The sequence below is a fragment of the Gymnoscopelus braueri genome, assembly GCF_963280865.1.
Source record: "Gymnoscopelus braueri genome assembly, chromosome: 12".
In the NCBI taxonomy this organism is placed as follows: domain Eukaryota; kingdom Metazoa; phylum Chordata; class Actinopteri; order Myctophiformes; family Myctophidae; genus Gymnoscopelus; species Gymnoscopelus braueri.
In genome coordinates, this window is record NC_137614.1 from 53,348,669 (window position 1) to 53,371,538 (window position 22,870).

Here is a 22,870-nt window from a genome sequence, read left to right on the forward strand (position 1 = left end):
TGGTCTGTTATATCTGATGTCATGGTCTTGTATATCTGATGTCATGGTCTTGTATATCTGATGTCATGGTCTTGTATATCTGATGTCATGGTCTTGTAAATCTGTCATGGTCTCGTCTGATTTGACATGCCTTTAATACTAGGCCCCGCCTTGTTTTGGTCACATGGGGTCTGCGTCACGTGGGGACCTCGTCTCTTCCGGGTTTGTGTTGTTTATAGTTTTTACAGAAACAGAAGCAGAAGGAAAAAAAATCAAACTACACGGTGAGACCCTTTACATGACATTATAACAGCCAGATTAATCATGTAATAATTTAATATTTTTTTACAACTCAGATAATACCTAAACATCCTTTTTTTTTATGTCAACTCGTTATATTTAGCAGTTTTTCTCCTTGGTTTATATATCAGTGAGTTTAGAGACTCACGTCGCCAGCTGGTTGCACATCCGGTCTGTGGGTCTGAAGAAAGCGGAAACGGTTAGGCGCCATGTGTGTGTGCGGCGTGCGATGCGGCCGGATGCGAGTGGGCGGGTTCTAGACCGGATGTATGCTGCTCGGTTCAGAATAGGAACCAGGGCTTCCCACAGGTGCTGCGCAAAGCCTAGCGACGTCAAATAAAAAGAGCAGATCTACAAGCTCACAACGCGTTGCGGCCTCGACGCGTTTTGAGCTTGTAGATCTGCTCTTTTTTTGTTTTAAATATCACGGCTAAAAGGCTAACAGCTAATGTTTATAGCTTCTTCTTTTCATTCGAAATAAGAACCGAACAGAACCGGCTAACGGTCACTAGTTAATGTCACATTATTAACCAGTTTAACCACATGAAGTGTTGTTAGCCTAGCATTAGCATTGTCTCACTAACATGAACCAACAGCAACAGCTTTAATAGTCACTATTAGCAGCTAGCAGGCTAACTTTGGCTACTAGCAGCTAGCAGGCTAACTTTAGCTACCAGCACCTTGCATTCTAACTTTAGCTACTAGCAGCTATCAGGCTAACTTTAGCAGCTAGCAGGCTAACTTTAGCAGCTATCAGGCTAACTTTAGCAGCTATCAGGCTAACTTTAGCAGCTATCAGGCTAACTTTAGCAGCTATCAGGCTAACTTTAGCAGCTAGCACGCTAACTTTAGCTACCAGCACCCTGCATTCTAACTTAAGCTACTAGCAGCTATCAAGCTAACTTTAGCAGCTATCAGGCTAACTTTAGCTACCGGCACCTTGCAGTCTAACTTTAACTACTAGCGGCTATCAGGCTAACTTTAGCCATGTCACTGGTCACGAGTTTGATTGATTGATGTAGTTTATTTAGAAAGACATGAGAATAGTACATGACAGTACATAACAGTACATGGAAGTACAAATCCACAATACAAGGTCTACTAAACTGGAAACCCTCATTAAGCACTGAGCTTGTTTAAGATGAGAACCCCATGCACACAAATCATGATGAAATATAAGAGGCAGACAGATATACACACTACTATACAGAATGTCATACAATCAGTTTACAGGTTACTGGTATGAAGAGAGAAAAAAAAATATATATACAAAAGAGGAAAATGAAGGAGGGGGGGGGGTAGGTTAAGACTTAGACAGGGGCCATTTTCGAATTGCAGCCTCCTGAAGGTGTATCTTTAGGGCAGTTTTGAAAGTGAGTAGGGTTTTACACTCCTTTACTCCTTTTGGTAGGGCATTCCACATTTTTGATGAATAGCATGAGAACGAGTTCATTCCCTTTGTTGAGCCAAATAGTTGTGTGTGTTATTCTCATGTCTTACTAAATAAAGTACATCAATCAATCAATAATAATAATCATCATGATGATGATGATGATGATAATTAGTAATAAATAAATATTGGCATTTAAACCCTAATATCAATTGACAATTACATTCTGTAAGCTATTTCCTTTAGTCAAATATCTATCTGTCTGTCTGTCTGTCTGTCTGTCTGACTTGTGAGAAGATTATGTATACATTTATCTTACAAACTAATAATAGAGGAATTAAAGCACCACCAAGTCCTGTGAAGACCTTATTTTATGTCATGTGAATTCAATGGAATGCTCAGTGATGCTATTGCATCATGCTTTTCTTTAAATAACGTTGGCTAATAATTGACTGTATAAGTTTTGTGTCACAACTCTGACCACTTCTGTTTCCTTTAGTTCTGACTGAGGAAATATGTATTTCTGCTGTTGGACTTCTGTATTTGGAAATATGTTACAAAGAGTCATTCTTGACTCATGAAGGGCCTGTTTGTTCACACGCCAACTATGAAGGTTTAGTTTAAATAGATTTGTCCTAAATCTAGAGCCGTGGTTCTCAAAGTGCGGTCGGGGACCCCCAGGGGACCCCCAGGGGGTTCCCCTCCAGGAAAAAAAAAATCTGCTATTTGAAAATAGCAGATCTACAAGCTTGTCGGTGTGAATGAACCCTTTTACTCTCCGATACTCGTTTCCTATATTTCATAAGATAAAATAAGAAATAGTCTCAGTCTGCACACTGGATCACGCTCCGAAAGTTTAAAAATTGATTGATTGATTGATTGATTGATTGATGTACTTTATTTAGTAAGACATGAGAACAACAAGTACATGGAAGTACAAATTCACAATACAAGGTCTACTAAACTGGAAGACTCATTAAGCACTGAGCTTGTTTAAGATGAGAACCCCATGCACACAAATCATGATGACATATAAGAGGCAGACAGATATACACACTACTATACAGAACGTCATACAATCAGCTTTCAGGTTACTGGTATGAAGAGAGAAAAAAAATATATACAAAAGAGGAACCTGAAAGAGGGGGGGGGTAGGGGGGGGTAGGTTAAGACTTGGACAGGGGCCATTTTCGAATTGCAGCCTCCTGAAGGTGTATCTTTAGGGCAGTTTTGAAAGTGAGTAGGGTTTTACACTCCTTTACTCCTTTTGGTAGGGTATTCCACATTTTTGATGAATAGCATGAGAACGAGTTCATTCCCTTTGTTGAGCCAAATCTGGGTTGAACATGATTCGTGGAGCTGCCTCTGGTGTTATGATCATGGACTTCATTAACATTTTGGAAGTATTTTGACAAATACAGGGGGATCCCAATGTTGTGGTGTATCTTGAAGACCAGGCCCATAGCAAGTTGCTGTACTCTGTCCTCAACCCTAAGCCATCCAATCCTAGCAAAATGAGCAGGGGTTAGATGGGTTCTGTGATTGAGGCAAAAATAGATTTGTCTTCCTCCATCGGGACGTAAAACTTTAGAGTGGATGTGCCCTGTGTGCCTGTTCCTTAGCAGTGGTGGAAAAAGTACTCAAATGTCTTTCTCAAGTAAAAGTATCAATACTGCAGTGTAGACATACTCTGTTACTACAGTAAAAGTCCGGAATTAAAACATTTACTTGAGTAAAAGTACAAAAGTATTGGCATCAAAATGTGATTAAAGTACCATAAGTAAAAGTACTCATTGTGCAGAATGTCCCATTTTACAAGTTAAAAATTTAAAAAAGTATTTTTTAAATAGCAGATCTACAAGCTCACAATGCATTGCATCTCGACGCATTGTGAGCTTGTAGATCTGCTATTTTCAAATGTACATACAGTGGTAGCCAGTTGAGATCATCACGTTGGGTACCCACTAGATCAGTACCTGTCAGGTACCCATCAAAGCCACACCCCTCTGGAGGTGTGGTTTTGCCTTGGAGGGAGGAGTTTAGCATTATTTTTTTCCCCACCGTGCAATACAGTAAGTGGACAGTAGATGGCAGGGCCGAGCAACTATTGGTTGTTGTTGCTATTCTAAACCAAGTCCTATTTGCACTGCATTTTTTCTTGTTAAAGAGACAATTTAAAAAACATGTGTGTGTAAAGGGTTTACACACACATTTCACACACATTTCAATTTGTATTTAAAGTGAAATATCCCTTTAACTATATTCTACAGTTTAACCCAGTAATTCTCAACCTTTTTCATTTCAATTTCATTACAGTATGTATTCTCTTATCTATTGCTTTATTTAGGCATTTTGTATCACAATATATATCTTTTCTTTTAATAATAATAATAATAATAATAATAAGGGTAATAATAATAATAATAATAATAATAATGACTCAAAATATATATACTGTAGGGCTGAAGTGGTTAGTGTGTTCTGTAATTGTAATCAAGATCTACAAAGTAACTTGTAACCAAATGTCATTGTAGTGGAGTAAAAGTACAATATTTTCCTCTGAGATGTAGTGGAGTAGAAGTAAAAGTATTGAATATTGAAAATACTCCAGTAAAGTAAAAGTACCTCAAAGTTGTACTTAAGCACAGTACTTAGTAAATGTACTTATAGTTAGTTTCCAACACTGGGGGGCTAATTATTAGTCAGTCAGTGGCCTGGTGGTTAAGGCTGTGGGCCATTGATATTGGGATCTGAGTTCGATTCCAGGATGAAGCAACATTTGCAATTTAGCATTTGTGCAATTTAATGTCTGTCATTTTAGATTTCTTTGGCTATTCAAACATAGCAACTCAAACTACAAGCTCATAGTGTGCCACACTATAACTTTTTGAAAAAGAATCTGAAAATGTGTGCAAATCTTTGAATCTATATACACATTATAAAATCAAATCTTTGCTTCTGGGGGTCCCTGGAACAAGAGATGGGGGGTCCCCCACTGTTCACTGAACTCACTGTCTGTTTGACTGTGAGGAGGTGTCGTAGCCAAACAGGTTATGTTAATTATCGTAGCACAGAGCCTGTTGCCTTATCTCTCTACAAGTTGGGCATTTAGCAGACGCTCTTAATACAGAGAGATTTACAGTAAGCAAGGTAAACACGGGGTAATACATCTAATAAATAGAAATAATAATCTAGGATCTCTCTCTAAAAATCAGGAAATAAAAATACATACTTGAGTTAAAGTACAAAAGTATTGGTATCAAAATGTACTTGTAAAATGTACCAAAAGTAGAAAGTAGGCCGAAACTAGCAGATCTACAAGCTCACTATGTGTCGCATAGCGACGCATTGTGAGCTTGTACTGTAGATCGCCTATTTTCAAATGGCTGAAATGTATATAGGGCTGAAGTGGTTAATGTATGTTTTGTGATAATAATCAAAATCACTAGGAAATCATCCTAATGGAGGCAATTTGTCAATGTTTTGCATGTGTTCACATGCATTACATGCAAACACTATATATATCTTTTCTTTTAATAATAATAATGGCTCAAAATATATGGCTGAAGTGGTTAGTGTGTTCTGTGATTTTAATCAAAATCTAAGTGACTAGTAACCAAAGTTTTCAAATAATTGAGGAAGAGGGAGAGGGAGGGAGAGAGAAAGAGGGAGAGAGAGAGGGCGCAAGACAGAGAGAAACACCTATTGAGGTAGCGGGGGGAGGGGGAGGTTTAACTATCACAAGTAGAAATACTCTGTTAACTTACAAGTAAAAGTTAGGAAATCAAAATGTATTTAGTGTGTGTGTGTGTGTGTGTGTGTGTGTGTGTGTGTGTGTGTGTGTGTGTGTGTGTGTGTGTGTGTGTGTGTGTGTGTGTGTGTGTGTGTGTGTGTGCATCAACTGCTCAGCTGTGTGTGTGTGTGTGTGTGTGCATCAACTGCTCAGCTCTCTCATTGATGTCTCTCTCTCCCCCTCCCCCTCTCTATCTTTCTCTCTCTCTCTGTCTCTCTGTCTCTGTCTCTCTCTGTCTCTCTCTCTGATGCGCATTGACTGAAAGCAGTGATTTGACCCTGGAACTCTTGGAGTTAAATTAACACTGATAAATAAGAGTGACGTTTTAACAGTTAACAGTATAAACTCTCAATGAAGAAGATAGATGATGCCGATATTATACAGTTTAGACTGATGATAGGTTCTTGGTTTACCTATGATCCTAAATTATTATTTCTATATGCATTTGAAATTACCTCGTGTTTACCTTGCCTACTGTAAATCTCTCTGGATTAAGTGCTTGCTTTTTGTCTGCAAACTTCTAAATAAAGTAAAGGTTTCAGACAATGACATGCAAATTAACGTTGGCACCTTGGCCATGGGCTTTTGTTTGTTTCAACCAAACTTAGGCCATCACAACGGACTCAGGAGCCCCCACCTCAGTGTGACCCCCCACCCCCAAACACACACGGACACACACAGCTCAGAACAGTAAAGATGGCAGATAGTGGAGTGGAGTAGAGAGTTGTCTTATAATTTACAGACCAAGGTTCAAATACAGTTTGGTATAGGAGTAATTTTGTGAAACTGTTGTTTCCGATGTTTTTATGTGTTTAGTTTGTCTAATATGGTTTAATGTGTTAAACATTGTTGTTTATAAAGAAATACTCTGTTTTTCAATCATAAATCTAAATCTGCAATGTAACTAGTAAATAAAGCTGTCAAATAATTGTAGTGGAGTAAAAGTATAATATAGCCGATCTACAAGCTCACAACACGTCACATTGCGACGCGTTGTGAGCTTGTAGTTCGGCTATTTTCAAACATTTTTGTACTTTTACTTTTGGTACTTTAAGTTTATTTTGATGCTAATACTTTTGTACTTTTACTCAAGTTACATTTTGAACACCGGCCTTTTAGTTGTAACAGAGTGTTTTTATATTGTGGTATTGTGGATCTGCTATTTCCAAAAATTTTCGTATACATTTTATACATTTGAAAAGTGTAAAGAAAACCACAAAAGAAAACCACATTAAAGTCCACAGCCTGGACCGTCAGGCCACTGATACCTCACCTTTATAATTTGAAATATCTGATACTTAACCCTACCCGACATAGCTGTAATATATATGCAGATGTACAGCTCACAACATGCCACTTCGTGCCACGATGCAAGCTTGTACATCTGCTATTTTTTGTTGTGTAGGAAAGTAACTAAGTACATTTAAGCAAGTACTGTGCTTAAGTACAATTTTGAGGTTATACTAGTTACGTTGTAGATTTAGATTACTTGTAGAGCTTGTAGATCTGCTATTTTCAAAAGATTTGTATACATTTTATACATTTGAAAAGTTGTGAAATGGGACATTCTACATAATGAGTACTTTCTACTTTTGGTACTTTAAGTACATTTTGATACCAATACTTTTGTACTTTACTCAAGTACATTTTTATTTCCTCACTTTTACTTGTAACGGAGTATTTCTACTTTGCAAAAGCTAAAAAAGGCTAAATTAAAATTATCGCCTTATGTTGGAATCGAACCCCAACTATTAGACTGCGAGTCCACGGCCTGGACCATCAGGCCATTGAGAACACACTCTTCACAGGTGAAAGATCCACTATTCTATCTTGTACATCTGCCATTTTTTATTGTGTAGGAAAGTAACTAAGTACATTTACGCAAGTACTGTGCTTAAGTACAATAATTATTTTGAGGTACTTTTACTTTACTGGAGTATTTAATACTTTTACTTCTACTCCACTACATCTCAGAGGAAAATATTGTACTTTTACTCCACTACAATTAAATGAAAACTTTTGGTTACTACTAGTTACTTTGTAGATTTTGATTACAATTACAAAACACACAAACCACTTCAGCCCTAAATATTTTTCAGCCGATTGAAAATAGCAGATCTACAAGCTCACAGTGAGTTTGTAGATTGTAGATAAATGTGGAAGGAGATATAGTCACTGTGATGCTGCTCAGTGTGAACGCGCCACCCTGTGGCTAGACGCTCTGAGGAAGATGGCGCCAGTGTGTTTGGCTGCTCGTCTACTGCTCTCGTTTTGGTTTGTGTTCCTGCTGTGTCTAAGCCTTGGCACTGTTCAGATTAAGTCTCTGCTGGTGTACGATCGCCAATCCCTCCTGGACATCCGAAAAAATGCCATGTTTAGTGGTTCATTTTGCCACAATGGACAAAAAACCGTGCCGCCGCTCCTAACAGGAATCCCGATTCATCTGTTCCGAGTCGCGCCCCCGCCGCCTAGGAGGAAACGGCTCCGCCGCCGTGGCAAACGGAGCGGCAAGTTGGTGAAACTGAAAGCCCTGGCATGCTTTTCGTCCTTTTCTTACGTGAAACCTGGATTATCGTCTCCATCCGCCCTGCCGCAACGACTCTGGGACCCCAGCGCGACCTGCCTCGCTCCGGTTGCCAGCCTGGAGGTGCTATTCCAGCCTGGCCGCCCCTGTGCTCCTCGGCCCGGGAGACGCGGGGTGAATCCCCGCAATCTGCGGTCGCTGACCCGCGCTCCTATTTCCTCCGGATCAAAGGCTCCAGCTCCTGTCAGGATTGGCCTGGTGAATGCCAGATCGCTGACAAACAAAACGTTTATCCTGAGGGATTTCTTCAGCTCCAGCGCCCTGGATCTCCTCTGTGTGACAGAGACGTGGATGGCGGCGGGTGAGTGCAGCGCTCTCGTTGAACTGTTGCCGGCCGGCTGTTCCTACTTCAACACCCCGCGCCCTTCGGGTCGGCAGGGGGGGGGAACAGCGGTCATCTATAAGGATGATATCAAATGCAAGCAATGCCCTGTTTCTTTCTCCAGTTTTGAAGTGACAGTGTTTGAGGTGGGTCGTATTGAGCCTGTTTTGTGCGCACTCATTTATCGACCCCCTAAATATAACAAGGATTTTGTGACTGATTTCTCCAATTTCCTGGCTGGAATATTGCCCAACTATGATCGAGTGTTGATTCTCGGGGATCTGAATATACATGTCTGCTGCCCTGACAAACCGATGGTGAAGGACTTCCTAAACCTTATTGAATCGTTTAACATGGTGCAGAATGTGTCTGGTCCCACCCATGAACGTGGACATACGTTAGATCTCGTTATCTCGTATGGGCTGCCTATACTTAACCTAGAGATCTGTGATACTGTTTTCTCTGATCATAGCTCTGTTCTGTTTGATGTTGTTCTCTCTTGTACTGAGATTAGTTCTAGGGCTCCTGCTAGACTCTGTCGGACTCTTAACCCCCGCACTGCTAGTCGCTTTTCAGCTGCCTTTGAACAGCTGTGTGTCCCGTCTGTCTCGGCTGTTCCCATAGAGGAACTATGCTCCTGGTTTAACTCCTCGTGTGGGACCATAATGGACTCTGTGGCCCCATTGAAATCCAAGTTGCCCAGGGCAAAGCCCGAGCCCTGGTTTAATGACAGAACCCGTGCAGCTAGACAGGAGTGCCGAAAAGCAGAACGTAAATGGAAGAAGGACAAGCTGCAGGTTTCTTCTCAGATTTTAAAGGAATCCTGGCTCTCCTATCAGAACACTGTCAAAGAGGCAAAAAGAGATCACCTAGCGAATATCATTGAGTCTAACCGTCTTAATCCACGTGTACTATATCAAACTATTGACTCTGTTCTTAATATCGCTCAGCCCGTCTGTTTTGAATCACCTGACATTTGTAATGACTTCCTGCACTTTTTCATTGACAAGGTGGTAAATACAAGGGCCCTCATCTCTGCTCCTGCCTCTGACCCCTCTGTTTGTGTCCCATGTCCCGCCGTGCTCAGCTCTTTCGAACCTGTAACATTGTCCTTTTTGGAGGATGTAGTCAGCCACATGAAGGCCTCAGGTTCACCTCACGACGTCATCCCGGCCCGCCTCTTTAAAGAGGTTTTCCCCAGCATAGCACACATGGTACTAGACATCATAAATGGCAGTCTCTCTTCTGGTCTTGTTCCCACATGTTTTAAACATGCTGTAGTGCAACCACTGCTTAAGAAGCCAGGCCTCGACCCCACTGTGTTGGCTCATTTCCGGCCCATATCTAAATTGCCGTTTATCTCTAAGATATTAGAGAAGGTTGTTTATGCCCAGCTCCAGTCTTTTCTAGAGGAGCATAATATCCCTGAGGTCTTCCAGTCTGGCTTTAAAACCCGGTATAGTACCGAGTCCGCCCTAGTAAGGGTATTTAATGACATCCTCCTAGCAAATGATGCGGGTGACTATGTCATTCTCGTCCTGTTGGACCTGACGGCTGCTTTCGACACAGTGGACCACAACGTCCTGCTGTGGCGTCTGCAGCACCTAGTGGGTATCTGTGGCACTGCGCTAGGGTGGTTCAGGTCCTACCTGACAGGCAGAACCATGTCTGTCAGCGCCGCTGGCTCAGAATCCTCCCCGGCTCCGTTGTCCTATGGTGTTCCACAGGGCTCAATTTTAGCTCCGGTGCTCTTCTCTTTATATCTCCTGCCGCTAGGGTCTATCCTCAGGAAACATGGCATTCTATTCCATTTTTATGCTGATGACAGCCAGATCTACGTCCCCCTGAAGAAGAAAGACGCTGCTCCTAAAGCTCTTCTCTCTTGCCTCGACGACATTAAAGCCTGGATGGCCCTAAGCTTTCTTAGCTTTAACGAAAAGAAAACTGAGGTGGTGGTGTTTGCCCCAAATGGTTCTTGTAACCCCCCTCCATTTGATCTAGGCCCCCTGGCTCAGTTTGTGAAGCCAACAGTCTCCAACCTGGGTTTTAAAATGGACAATGAGTTTAAGTTAGATCGCCAAATTAGTTCAGTGGTGAAGTCTAGCTTTTTTCACTTGAGACAGCTGGCCAAAGTAAAACCCTTTTTAACCACACAGCACTTTGAAACAGTAATCCATGCATTTATTACTTCTCGGCTGGATTACTGTAACGCCCTCTATATTGGAGCCAGTCAATCTTCCCTTGCACGCCTCCAGTTAATACAGAATGCTGCTGCCCGTCTTCTAACTGGCACGCGCAAGAGAGAGCATATAACTCCCATCCTCGCCTCTCTCCACTGGCTGCCCGTGCACTTTAGAATCCAGTTCAAGGTTCTGCTTCTGACCTTTAAATCATTAAGTGGTCTCGCCCCCCCATACCTCTCTGAGCTCCTCCACCCCTACTCTCCTGCCCGCTCCCTCAGGTCAGCTGACCAGATGCTGCTGGAGGTTCCGAGGGCGAAGCGGAAGCTTAGAGGGGACAGAGCTTTTTCGGTCGCGGCCCCCAAGCTCTGGAACGACCTTCCCCTGCAGATTAGGCAAGCCCCTTCTCTGGCCATTTTTAAATCCTCTCTTAAAACGCACTTTTATTCTTTGGCTTTTAACATAGCATGAGACCTCTGACCCTGTGCTGCCCCCCCCCCCTCAGTTTTTCTTGTTTTGTGTGTTGTCATTGTATACTGTGTTTTTAGCTACTGTTTTACTTATTACCTATGCACTGTACAGCACTTTGTGGCAGCTGTGGTTGTTTGAAATGTGCTTTATAAATAAAGTTGAGTTGAGTTGAGTTGAGTGTGGCTGAATGGCCACACTACATGTTGAAATTAGATACAATACGTCTGGGGGGCGTGTCTGAGAATCTGGGGGTGTGGCCGAAAAAGGTACCTGGGGGTGAAAAAGGTACTGGTTTGAAAATGGTGAAGAAACCAACTGGCTACCACTGTAGGGTTGAAGTGGTTAATGTATGTATGTTTTGTAATAATAATCAAAATCTACAAAGTAACTAAACTTAGTAACTAAAGTTTTAAAATAATTATAGTGGAGTAAAAGTACAATATTCGTCTCTGAGATGTAATGGAGTAGAAGTCAAAGTACAGAAAATTGGAAATACTCCAGTAAAGTAAAAATCCCTCAAAACTGTACTTAAGTGCAGTACTTGAGTACATGTACTCAGTACACCACTGTTTATATGTGACTATATCTCATCATAAAACCTGTTTTATAACAACCATGTATGGTTTTAAAAAGGCATGCCATGTTATAAACCCTTGTACTGTGTGTGTGTGTGTGTGTGTGTGTGTGTGTGTGTGTGTGTGTGTGTGTGTGTGTGTGTGTGTGTGTGTGTGTGTGTGTGTGTGTGTGTGTGTGTGTGTGTGTGTGTGTGTGTGTGTGTGTGTGTGTGTGTGTGTGTGTGTGTGGACAGATTCCGCGCTGATTAGGAGGCATGTGGCAGTCACATGAAACCCAGAGGATGAGGCGGACGCAACAAGAGGACGTTTGAACAAGAGAGACAGACAGACGGGCCGGCCGGCCAGAGAGAGAGAGACAGGCCTCGGAGAGGGAGACAGGGGCCGGGGACCGAGAGAGAGACAGAGAGCGGGGGGGATCTGCTGCCTGTTTAAAACCCCTGTCTGTCTGCCCCCCCCCCTCCCCCCCTCCCTTAACGTACATGCCATGAACAGTACGACCCCCCCCCCCCTCGGTCAGCGGAGGGGACGCGACCGTCGGGTACGTTCTCGTCCCGCTGTTCCTCATCGGTATCGTCGGCATCGCCGCGGCTGTGGTGAGTGAGGGGTTAAGCCCTAATATTACATGCTTTATTTTGTTTTTCTTCCAGAAAACAGCCCCGATCTCACAGACCTCCCAACGTCTCGCTGTTTTTGAAGAGTTTGCCAGATAATTACTTGGATACGATTTCTGTTACGATTTACAATGTTTCCATTTAAGCAGAGAGTCTTATCCAGATGGACATAGGACCAGTGGTGTTCTTTCGACGTTTTAATGCAAAAGTAGCAGATCTACAAGTTCAGACCAGTTTCTTTTTTTGTATTGGTACCAGACACAATAAAACTTAGGCTAGCCTATACTACTTGTCACATTTCTCATGTACGATGACGTCATCGCGCACTCGCACATGGTCATTATAATAATAAATGATAATACATAAACACCGGACCGCTCATGGTCATTATAATAATAAACGGAGAGAGAGAGAGCAACACTTACAATCTATGAAACAAGGCACGCTCATTTATGGCAAAAGTACAAAAGTATTGGCATCAAAATATACTTATAGAAAGTATAAGCTACTCATTATGCCAAATGTCAAATTTTTCTTGTATTATTATGAAAAAGCTTTGAAACATGCTGTAACTCATTCACTGTGACGAAAACCCTCTTTCTGTGCCGAGTAGCGCGCGGTGCGCACACGGGTTGAATGTGGGGTCTGTCGTCCTAAAACACAATCGCCCCGGGTCAAAATCCAGCGACCATGGAGCGGCCGTGGATGGCCCGCTCAAAAGGTGCGTGGGGCGTGGTGTTTTGGGACGACCGTTCCGGCTGCCCATGGAATGAATTGATGAAGTAAAACTCATCTGTTTTCGCTGCAGCTGCGCCCTAATAATGTTGTTTTCATTTATTTTTGTTCACGTATGCTATTAAAATAATGCAGCTATTGCAGAATTGGGCCTTAACATGTGATTAAAAATGTATATGTATTTATTTGGCCCCTCATATATAAAATAAATGTAAAATATGATTTAAAATTGAAACTTGCAGCTGATCAATGCGTTTCTGCGTTTACGTGTGGACAGTTTTAAAAAAAAATCTTTGTCATGTGGCCAGGGATTCTTTTTAAAAACTTAGGACTAAAATACCCGTTTAGAAAAAGATCCATATAAGTGTAGCCTAGGCCAGCAATCCGTTCTCCTGGACAAGTCTGGGCTTAACCATTACAGGCTTATTAAATGACGCTATAGAATAGAATCATTCATTTTATCCCGCAGGAGCGAGCGCTTCTCAGCACCAACCGTGGCCGAATTAGAGATTCGATAGGTCATTTTTGGACAATTCTGACAGCACTACTAAGCACGGACATGCGCAAAGGAATGCATGTATTCCAAACAGAGAGGAGCGTTCGGAATAAAGTGTTTACATGGTCAATTCCGATTGGTATATACCGATTCAAACGGTGTATACCACCCCTCCAAACCCGAATGAAAATTCATTCGGGTCAGACTGGAATGGAATATTCTATTCCAATTGAGGTGTTTACATGAGCATTTCTATTCTGAATGAATTCATCCATTCATTCATTGGATGAATTCGTTGCTCTCTCTCTCTCTCCATTTATTATTATAATGACCATGAGCGGTCCGGTGTTTATGTATTATTATTTATTATTATAATGACCATGTGCGAATGCGCGATGACGTAATCGTACCTACATGAGAAATGTGACAAATAGTATAGGCTAGCCTACGTTTTACCGTGTCTGGTACCAATACAAAAAAATAAACTGGTCTGAACTTGTAGATCTGCTACTTTTGCATTAAAACGGCGATAACAAAGGAACACAGGCTTGTACCGCATACAATGCTGCCTGGCCAGGAGTCGGTGCGTTGCTTCCCGGCCTGTCTACGACCGACAGACCTCCGCCACGGAGGCACAAGGGGGCTATTGCCTCCTCCCATGCCCACCAGGGGAAGCTCTGCTCCGGGTAGTGGCCCCTGGTCCATGCCCGGGCGTAGGCGGGAACCACTTTGCGCATGTCAAAAGTTATATTCTGAATGAATGCTTTGGTCATGTAAACGAGGAATACTTTTATTCAGGTCCCATGTAAACAGGTGAGTGGATCAGATTCCTCTATTCGGAATGAATTCATTCTGAATGAATACAATATGGTCCATGTACCCGCAGCCAATGTCTCTGTATTCTATGATCCTATAGTTTACTGAGACACTACACTGTCTCTGTATTCTATGATCCTATAGTTTACTGAGACACTACACTGTCTCTCTGTATTCTATGATCCTATAGTTTACTGAGACACTACACTGTCTCTCTGTATTCTATGATCCGATAGTTTACTGAGACACTACACTGTCTCTGTATTCTATGATCCTATAGTTTACTGAGACACTACACTGTCTCTGTATTCTATGATCCTATAGTTTACTGAGACACTACACTGTCTCTGTATTCTATGATCCGATAGTTTACTGAGACACTACACTGTCTCTCTGTATTCTATGATCCGATAGTTTACTGAGACACTACACTGTCTCTGTATTCTATGATCCGATAGTTTACTGAGACACTACACTGTCTGTATTCTATGATCCTATAGTTTACTGAGACACTACACTGTCTCTGTATTCTATGATCCTATAGTTTACTGAGACACTACACTGTCTCTGTATTCTATGATCCGATAGTTTACTGAGACACTACACTGTCTCTGTATTCTATGATCCTATAGTTTACTGAGACACTACACTGTCTCTCTGTATTCTATGATCCTATAGTTTACTGAGACACTACACTGTCTCTCTGTATTCTATGATCCTATAGTTTACTGAGACACTGCACTGTCTCTTTATTCTATGATCCTATAGTTTACTGAGACACTACACTGTCTCTCTGTATTCTATGATCCTATAGTTTACTGAGACACTACACTGTCTCTGTATTCTATGATCCTATATTTTACTGAGACACTAAACTGTCTCTCTGTATTCTATGTATGTGTTTACCTTGTTTACTGTAAGTCACTCTGGATAAAGAGCGTCTGATAAATGAATACATTGTACATTGTTGGTAGAAGCAGCGAAATGTTGTCGGGACTTATTCTGCAAAAAAAAATGTGCAACATCCTAAATGTTATAAATTATAATAAAATAAAAAGTTCCAGAAGTGTGCAGGTGATATACATATCTAACTGTAAATAATGTATATATTGCATATCCAATCAATATAAGCAATATCACAGTCAAATGTATAAAGGAGTCGAGCATAGATGCATAGAATGAGTCAATGTCCTAATCTAGAGTTAATCTAGAGTTAACTTTGACAAGCTCACAAGCTTGAGCTTGTAGATCGGCTGTTTTTAGAGCTCGACACCCGCGCGCAGCCAAGCATAAAAGGACTGGTCTTAGTTCTGCTGGATCTCTTCTCCACTCACTCCCTCCAGAACATTTTAGTCTAGTTGTTATTTGTCATAGTTTTAGTTATAGCTTCGTTTTTATTTAGTTTTTGTTTAGTTTTTGTCACTGAAAAAAACATGTTTGCAAAGCAGTCACAGGCATATGAATACACATAGAATGAGAGCCAGACTCTGGTAGACTCTGGTGGTAACACGGTCCTGACATGACACTGTGAAATCCTGACACGGATCAACATGACATGGATGTTGTGTTAATGGGTTAGGGTTAGGTCATGGATGTTGTGTTAATGACGCTTGTCCAAAGACTGTTTGCTTTTCATGTGTAGTAACTCTGTGTTTTCATGCTCTAGGTCTGTTTTCTGCTTTTCATGTGTAGTAACTCTGTGTTTTCATGCTCTAGGTCATGTATATAAGGAAGAAACGAAGGTAAGCTATGTTTTTTTTAAAACTTGTTTTAATCCCTATTCTATTCATTACACCAGTGGGTCTCCAACTCTTTTATGTCAAGGACCCCCAAAATTATATGTATTTGGCCACGGACCCCCATCTAAACAGATGTTGTACCAGGGACCCCCAGAAGCAAATATTTGAGTTAAAATGTTGGCTTTAACATATATTTATATATATTCAAAGATTTGAGCAAATGTTAATGATTTTTTTTTTTTAATAGCAGATCTACAAACTCATAGCACGGCACTCGGTGCCGCACTATGAGCTTGTAGATCTGCTCTTTTTGAATAGCCAAAGTATACAATAATCTGGTTTAATGTGGTTCAAATGATTGTGACGCTATATTAACTTATTGACCTGGGGACCCCCTGGTACCCTGCCAAAGACCCCTGGGGGTCCCCGGACCCCACCTTGAGAACCAACGCATTACACAACATAGTTCTCTGACGCAAAGAATATCCTACGATATAACATAGTGGCTTTTCCTCTTCTCCACTCTTCTCGCTTTACTTCCACTGTATAGAGCTGTGGTTCTCAACCTGTGGGCCGGGACCCCCAGGCGGGTCCCCACATAATTTCGGGGGGTCCCCAGGTGACAGTGAAGTGACAATATAAGGACTTTTTAATACCTAAGAAAAACAGCATTACTGCATCAAAAGTACTCAACCAACTATACAATAAAAACATGTCAAACATTGGACAAATTGTCAAAAAATATAAGAAAGAAGCAAAAATTGTGAAAATAGCCGATCTGCAAGCTCACAACGCCTCGCAATGCGAGGCGTTGTGAGCTTGCAGATCGGCTATTTTCACAATATTTATCTGTGGAATCAGGGTTGGGGGTCCCCAGTTCAAATATGATTATTTTGGGGGGTCGCAGCCTGAAGAGGTTGAGAACCCACTGGTATAGAGTCCCTATAAGTCCTGACATCACTCGTCCATCCCCTGGGTCGTAAAGTCATGTCTCTATGGAGAATAACATTGGGTCGTCATAGAATCGTCTCATATAAGAATTGTGTTCCAAAAATAAACAAACTGTCTCTGCGATATTGTCAGAGAGGTTCTGTATCGTTTATATTATATATATATATAGATATTGTCAGGGAGGAGGTTCTGTATCGTTTATATTATATATATATATATAGATATTGTCAGGGAGGAGGTTCTGTATCGTTTATATTATATATATATATAGATATTGTCAGAGAGGTTCTGTATCGTTTATATTATATATATATATAGATATTGTCAGGGAGGAGGTTCTGTATCGTTTATATTATATATATATATAGATATTGTCAGAGAGGAGGTTCTGTATCGTTTATATTATATATATATATAGATATTGTCAGGGAGGAGGCTCTGTATCGTTTATATTATATATAGATATAGATATTGTCAGGGAGGAGGCTCTGTATCGTTTATATTATATATAGATATAGATATTGTCAGGGAGGAGCCTCTGTATTGTTTATGATAGTGAGTCACTCATATTTGGGCCCTTTTTTCGTCAGTACATTATCCATTAACCCTGAACTTCTTTGCCATTTTTTACTATTCCTAAAAAAAATGTTTTCAAATAGTTCAACTAGCCAATCTACAAGCTCACACCGTGTCCATGTAGATCGGCTAGTTGAACTATTTGAAAATGTTTTTAAAAAATAGTACAAGATGCCAAAGAAGTTTAAGGTTAATGGGTAAGTTTAGGGTTAATGGGTAAGTTTAGGGTTAATGGGTAAGGCACCGGCGAAAATAGGACCTACAGTCTGTTTCTGGAGAAAATGTAACTATATCGGCGGCGGTAACGTTAGCGTCAGTTGAAGCTTCATATCCATAAGAGTCAAACCGCCAGGATCATTTGTTTATTTTTGGAACACAGTTCTTATTTGACGCGATATTAAACACGTCTATGTGAATTCAGAATGAGGGGGAAAAAACTACCCAGGTTGGAAATGACGTCAGACCTCGGTGCTCTGTATGGATGTGCTTTTAGTTTTGGGAAAAATGCTGCTAATTGTCCCTAAAAGTGCCTGCAGGATCCTGAAAGATTGCTGCTATTTGTTTCAAAAATCTTTCTACTATATGTTACCCCTGCCAACATGCACTTTATAAACTTTATAAACAGCAAACGGGGACATTAGTGGTTTCTTTCCAAGTTGCTGTACATAGCCCCAAGGGCGCCGATACTGTGGGTGCCTCGGGGCTAAAGCACCCAGGGGAAATGACCAGCACCCATCACAAACAACTCATCACAAAAAAAACTGCGACATCTTCACTTCATGGAGCATTTTTTGTACCAAATTAACCAAATTAACCACATTAAATTAACAACCCCCCCCCCCAAAAAGGTAACAAACCCGGAAAATAACCACAAATATTCGCGCGAGCGCACGCGCACTGCCCGTGCATGCAGCGCGCGTGCGTTGCGCACCCAAAAGTGCGGACATATCGGCACCCCTGCTTTCCCCATACTTAATTATTATTATTAATTAAAATTATGTATTTCTTAAATTACATTCTTAAATTATTTCATTATGCTTTTGACACTTGCTTTTGCAATGTAAACGTTTGTTTTCTCATGCCAATACAGCTCCTTTCAATTGAATTTCATTGCTTTTAGCCACAAGCAACTCATTAATACATGCAGTTTACATATAGAGCTTTTCAAGACACCAACAGTCGCTTTACAGCACACTCCTGCTGGCAGGGTGTGAGCCAGTCACAGGTGTGTCACTGACACCTGAGCATGGGTTCTGAAACTTTGTTGAGTTTGTGTCTATGCTCCAAGCAGCAACACTGCCCCCCCATGGAGAGATGCCACGTTTGTCCCATCAGGATAAGGCCTGTGCAATAGAGCAAGTGGAAGCTGGTGTTACGTTACGCAGAGACTGAGTGACAGCATTATTTAGTGTCAGCCCTGGTACCATTTACTAACTTAGGACAAAGTTCTGTGAGACTGGTGAAGTCAATTGAAGACAACGACTCGAGAAGACCGGTTCCTCACCCTTGCTTCACTGAGGAACCATACTGTAGGTTTTCTTCCAGAGATTTACAGGCAAAATTTGCACAACGGACGGTACCAAAGACAGATCTATGTCAAAGTTGAAGGACCCATGATGCTCAGGGGCCAGTCACACACCTGCCTGCAAATGGTACCAGGGCTGACATCAAATAATGCGTAATAATAAATAATAATAATACATTTTATTTGTAACGCACTTTATATTTGAAGCAAATCTCAAAGTGCTACAGGATTAAAAAGAAAAAAAAAAGAAAGAGAAAACAACAATAATAATAAAACAGTGAAATGAATAAACTTCAAATCAAGTCAGCACAGTAGAAGTTTAAAAAGATAAAACAACTACATCTCTATCTATGCAAATGCCTTGTTAAAAAGGAAGGTTTTTAGGCCCTTTTTAATCTGCGTAACGGAACACCAGCTTCACTTGCCCTGTTGCACAGGCCTTATCCTGAAGGGACAAATGTGGCATCTCTCCATGAGGGGGCAGTGTTGCTGCTTGGAGCATCAACACTAACTCAGAAAAGTTGCAGAACCCATGTTCAGCTGCCAGTCACTCACCTGTGACTGACACACCTCTCAGCAGGTGTGTGTCTGTGCTGGCAGGTCGCTCAAAACAAAAGCGATTAATACCAACAGAAGCATATTGGGGGATTTGGACTTTTTTTTTGTTGTGTTGCTCATTCCACGATTGCACGATCCTTACAAGTTATACCTCGTTGTAAAGGTGACTAATCAACCATAAAAATGATATAAAACACAAACTGTAACACAGTGTAACACTGTATAACACAGTGTACAGGGTTGTACACTTATAGGGGAGCTTGGGAAACAGAAGGTTGGCAGTTTGATCCCAGTCAGTGTCAAAGTGTCCTTGAGCAAACCACTGACCCCCTAACGTGTGTGTGTGTGTGTGTGTGTGTGTGTGTGTGTGTGTGTGTGTGTGTGTGTGTGTGTGTGTGTGTGTGTGTGTGTGTGTGTGTGTGTGTGTGTGTGTGTGTGTGTGTGTGTGTGTGTGATATGCACATTGTAAAGCACTTTGGATAAAGGCATATTACAAATGAATGCACCATTTGGAAAACCAAAAAAGTATTGTTGAGCGGAGCCCGTAACCACGCTGTGGAAAAGTGGCGAAATTATTACGATGTGATTGAAATCAGTGTCGTTCCTAACCTGATGCTTTTTTATCTGGTGTGTCAGAATGGACAGACTGTAGTGTGACGTTTGATGTGCTGTCTTTCCCCTCAGAATGGACAGACTGAGACACCAGCTGTTACCCGTTTATACCTACGACCCTTCAGAGGAGGTGAACGAGGCGGAGCAGGAGATGTTATGGAGAGAGGAGGACACCAAGGTAACACACAGTGTCAGGACACAATATCACTCATAACACCACCAAGGTAGCACACAGTGTCAGGACACAATGTCACTCATAACACCACCAAGGTAACACACAGTGTCAGGATACAATGTCACTCATAACACCACCAAGGTAACACACAGTGTCAGGACACAATATCACTCATAACACCACCAAGGTAACACACAGTGTCAGGACACAATATCACTCATAACACCACCAAGGTAACACACAGTGTCAGGATACAATGTCACTCATAACACCACCAAGGTAACACACAGTGTCAGGACACAATGTCACTCATAACACCACCAAGGTAACACACAGTGTCAGGACACAATGTAACTCATAACACCACCAAGGTAACACACAGTGTCAGGGCACAATGTCACTCATAACACCACCAAGGTAACGCACAGTGTCAGGACACAATAACACTCATAACACCACCAAGGTAACACACAGTGTCAGGACACAATGTCACTCATAACACCACCAAGGTAACGCACAGTGTCAGGACACAATAACACTCATAACACCACCAAGGTAACACACAGTGTCAGGACACAATGTCACTCATAACACCACCAAGGTAACGCACAGTGTCAGGACACAATATCACTCATAACACCACCAAGGTAACACACAGTGTCAGGACACAATATCACTCATAACACCACCAAGGTAACACACAGTGTCAGGGCACAATGTCACTCATAACACCACCAAGGTAACGCACAGTGTCAGGACACAATGTCACTCATAACACCACCAAGGTAACACACAGTGTCAGGACACAATATCACTCATAACACCACCAAGGTAACACACAGTGTCAGGACACAATGTCACTCATAACACCACCAAGGTAGCACACAGTGTCAGGACACAATATCACTCATAACACCACCAAGGTAACACACAGTGTCAGGACACAATAACACTCATAACACCACCAAGGTAGCACACAGTGTCAGGGCGCAACGTCATTTTATGTTTGGTTGCGCTCGGGTGTTGTGCTCTGAAAATAGCAGATCTACAACGCGTCGCAGCGCGACACGTTGTGAGCTTGTAGATCGACTATTTTCAGAGCGCAACCAAGCGTAAAATCAGCCATTACGACGCCATCAAGGCACCGCCAACATACATTTTAGTCGACTAAATCAACTGTAGATTTAGTCGACTAAATCTAGACTAACAGTCAAACATGTCAGATGACTAAAATATGACTAAAACTAAATGGAATTTGATTCAAAAGACTAAATGACTAAAATGAAAACAGAATTTGCTGTCAAAATCAACACTAATATATGCACCTAATAATGTGTTGTATTATAATCATGCATTGATGACCTCATGTCCCTCATTGATGACCTCATGTCCCTCATTGATGACCTCATGTCCCCTACAGGTGGTACAGAGCTGGGCCAGATCTTACCAGCAACGGCGCCCTCTGCTGACCAAGGACGTCCATGCATGAAATGAATGGGACTGATGTGGACAATCACAAGGAAGGCGTGGCTTTGCAACAACATAATACATGATTTAATGTTCTGGTCATAGTGACGTCTCTCCATCATCACCATGTCATGTCATCTTCATCATCATCAGGGTTGGGAGCCTTTAGAATTTTAACCCATTATTCCCCCTTAACTCTTCGACTGCCAGAAATAAAACATCATTCCGTTCCATAGCTGTGAGAGCGGTTGAATGTCGGCCGTTTTCACCTAAAAGCCACAGAAACAGAGAAAAAGGCCATTTTATCCACATCGAACGACATAGAAGTGAACGGCCTGTTTTTTTGTTGTTTTTTTTGCGCTCACGTGATTGGCTGCTGCTTTGCTTCACTGGCAGTCAAACGGTGACTCCCAGGTTTAGCGAACAGCGCCATCTAGTGGAAAACCACTGAAAACACAATCTCGTCATTTGCAGGCTGAGCCTTAGCAAACATATGAGGAGAAATCTGGTCATTGGCAGTGAAAGAGTTAACGGTCCGACCCCTTCAATGATTCCTATTGGAGGTTCCAAATGGACCCTTACAGGTCTGTAACTCTGAGAGTGTAACAAATGGAACCAAATGGACCCTTACAGGTCTGTAACTCTGAGAGTGTACAAATGGAACCAAATGGACCCTTACAGGTCTGTAACTCTGAGAGTGTACCAAAGGGAACCAAATGGACCCGGGTCCATTTGGTTCACTTTGGTACACTCTCAGAGTTATGGTTGGTTCTTGAAATTAAACAGTTATAGACCCACTGGTATAGAGTGCCGAAGTCTGACGTCATTTACACATCCTTTGTTTGTCTACCTGGTTCGCGGTTTTCCACCCCGTTCTGAATCCTCATAGACGTGTTTAATATTGCGTCAAATAAGAACTGTGTTCCAAAAATAAACAAATGACCACGGCGGTTTGACTCTTATGGATATGAAGCATCAACTGACGGTGAGAAAACGATAATGTTACTTCCGCCGA

General features: G+C 41.7%; 1 protein-coding gene across 1 annotated transcript; it reads left to right on the plus strand.

The window, feature by feature from the left end:
• The first annotated feature begins 207 nt into the window (after positions 1 to 207).
• Positions 208 to 22,458, plus strand: smim29 (small integral membrane protein 29). Its single transcript, XM_080445888.1, is given in 6 exon segments — positions 208 to 263; positions 11,828 to 12,092; positions 12,094 to 12,187; positions 15,969 to 15,994; positions 20,286 to 20,391; positions 21,809 to 22,458. Coding segments are annotated over 5 exon segments (309 nt in total). The 5' UTR covers positions 208 to 263; positions 11,828 to 12,078; the 3' UTR covers positions 21,878 to 22,458.
• Positions 22,459 to 22,870: the final 412 nt, after the last annotated feature.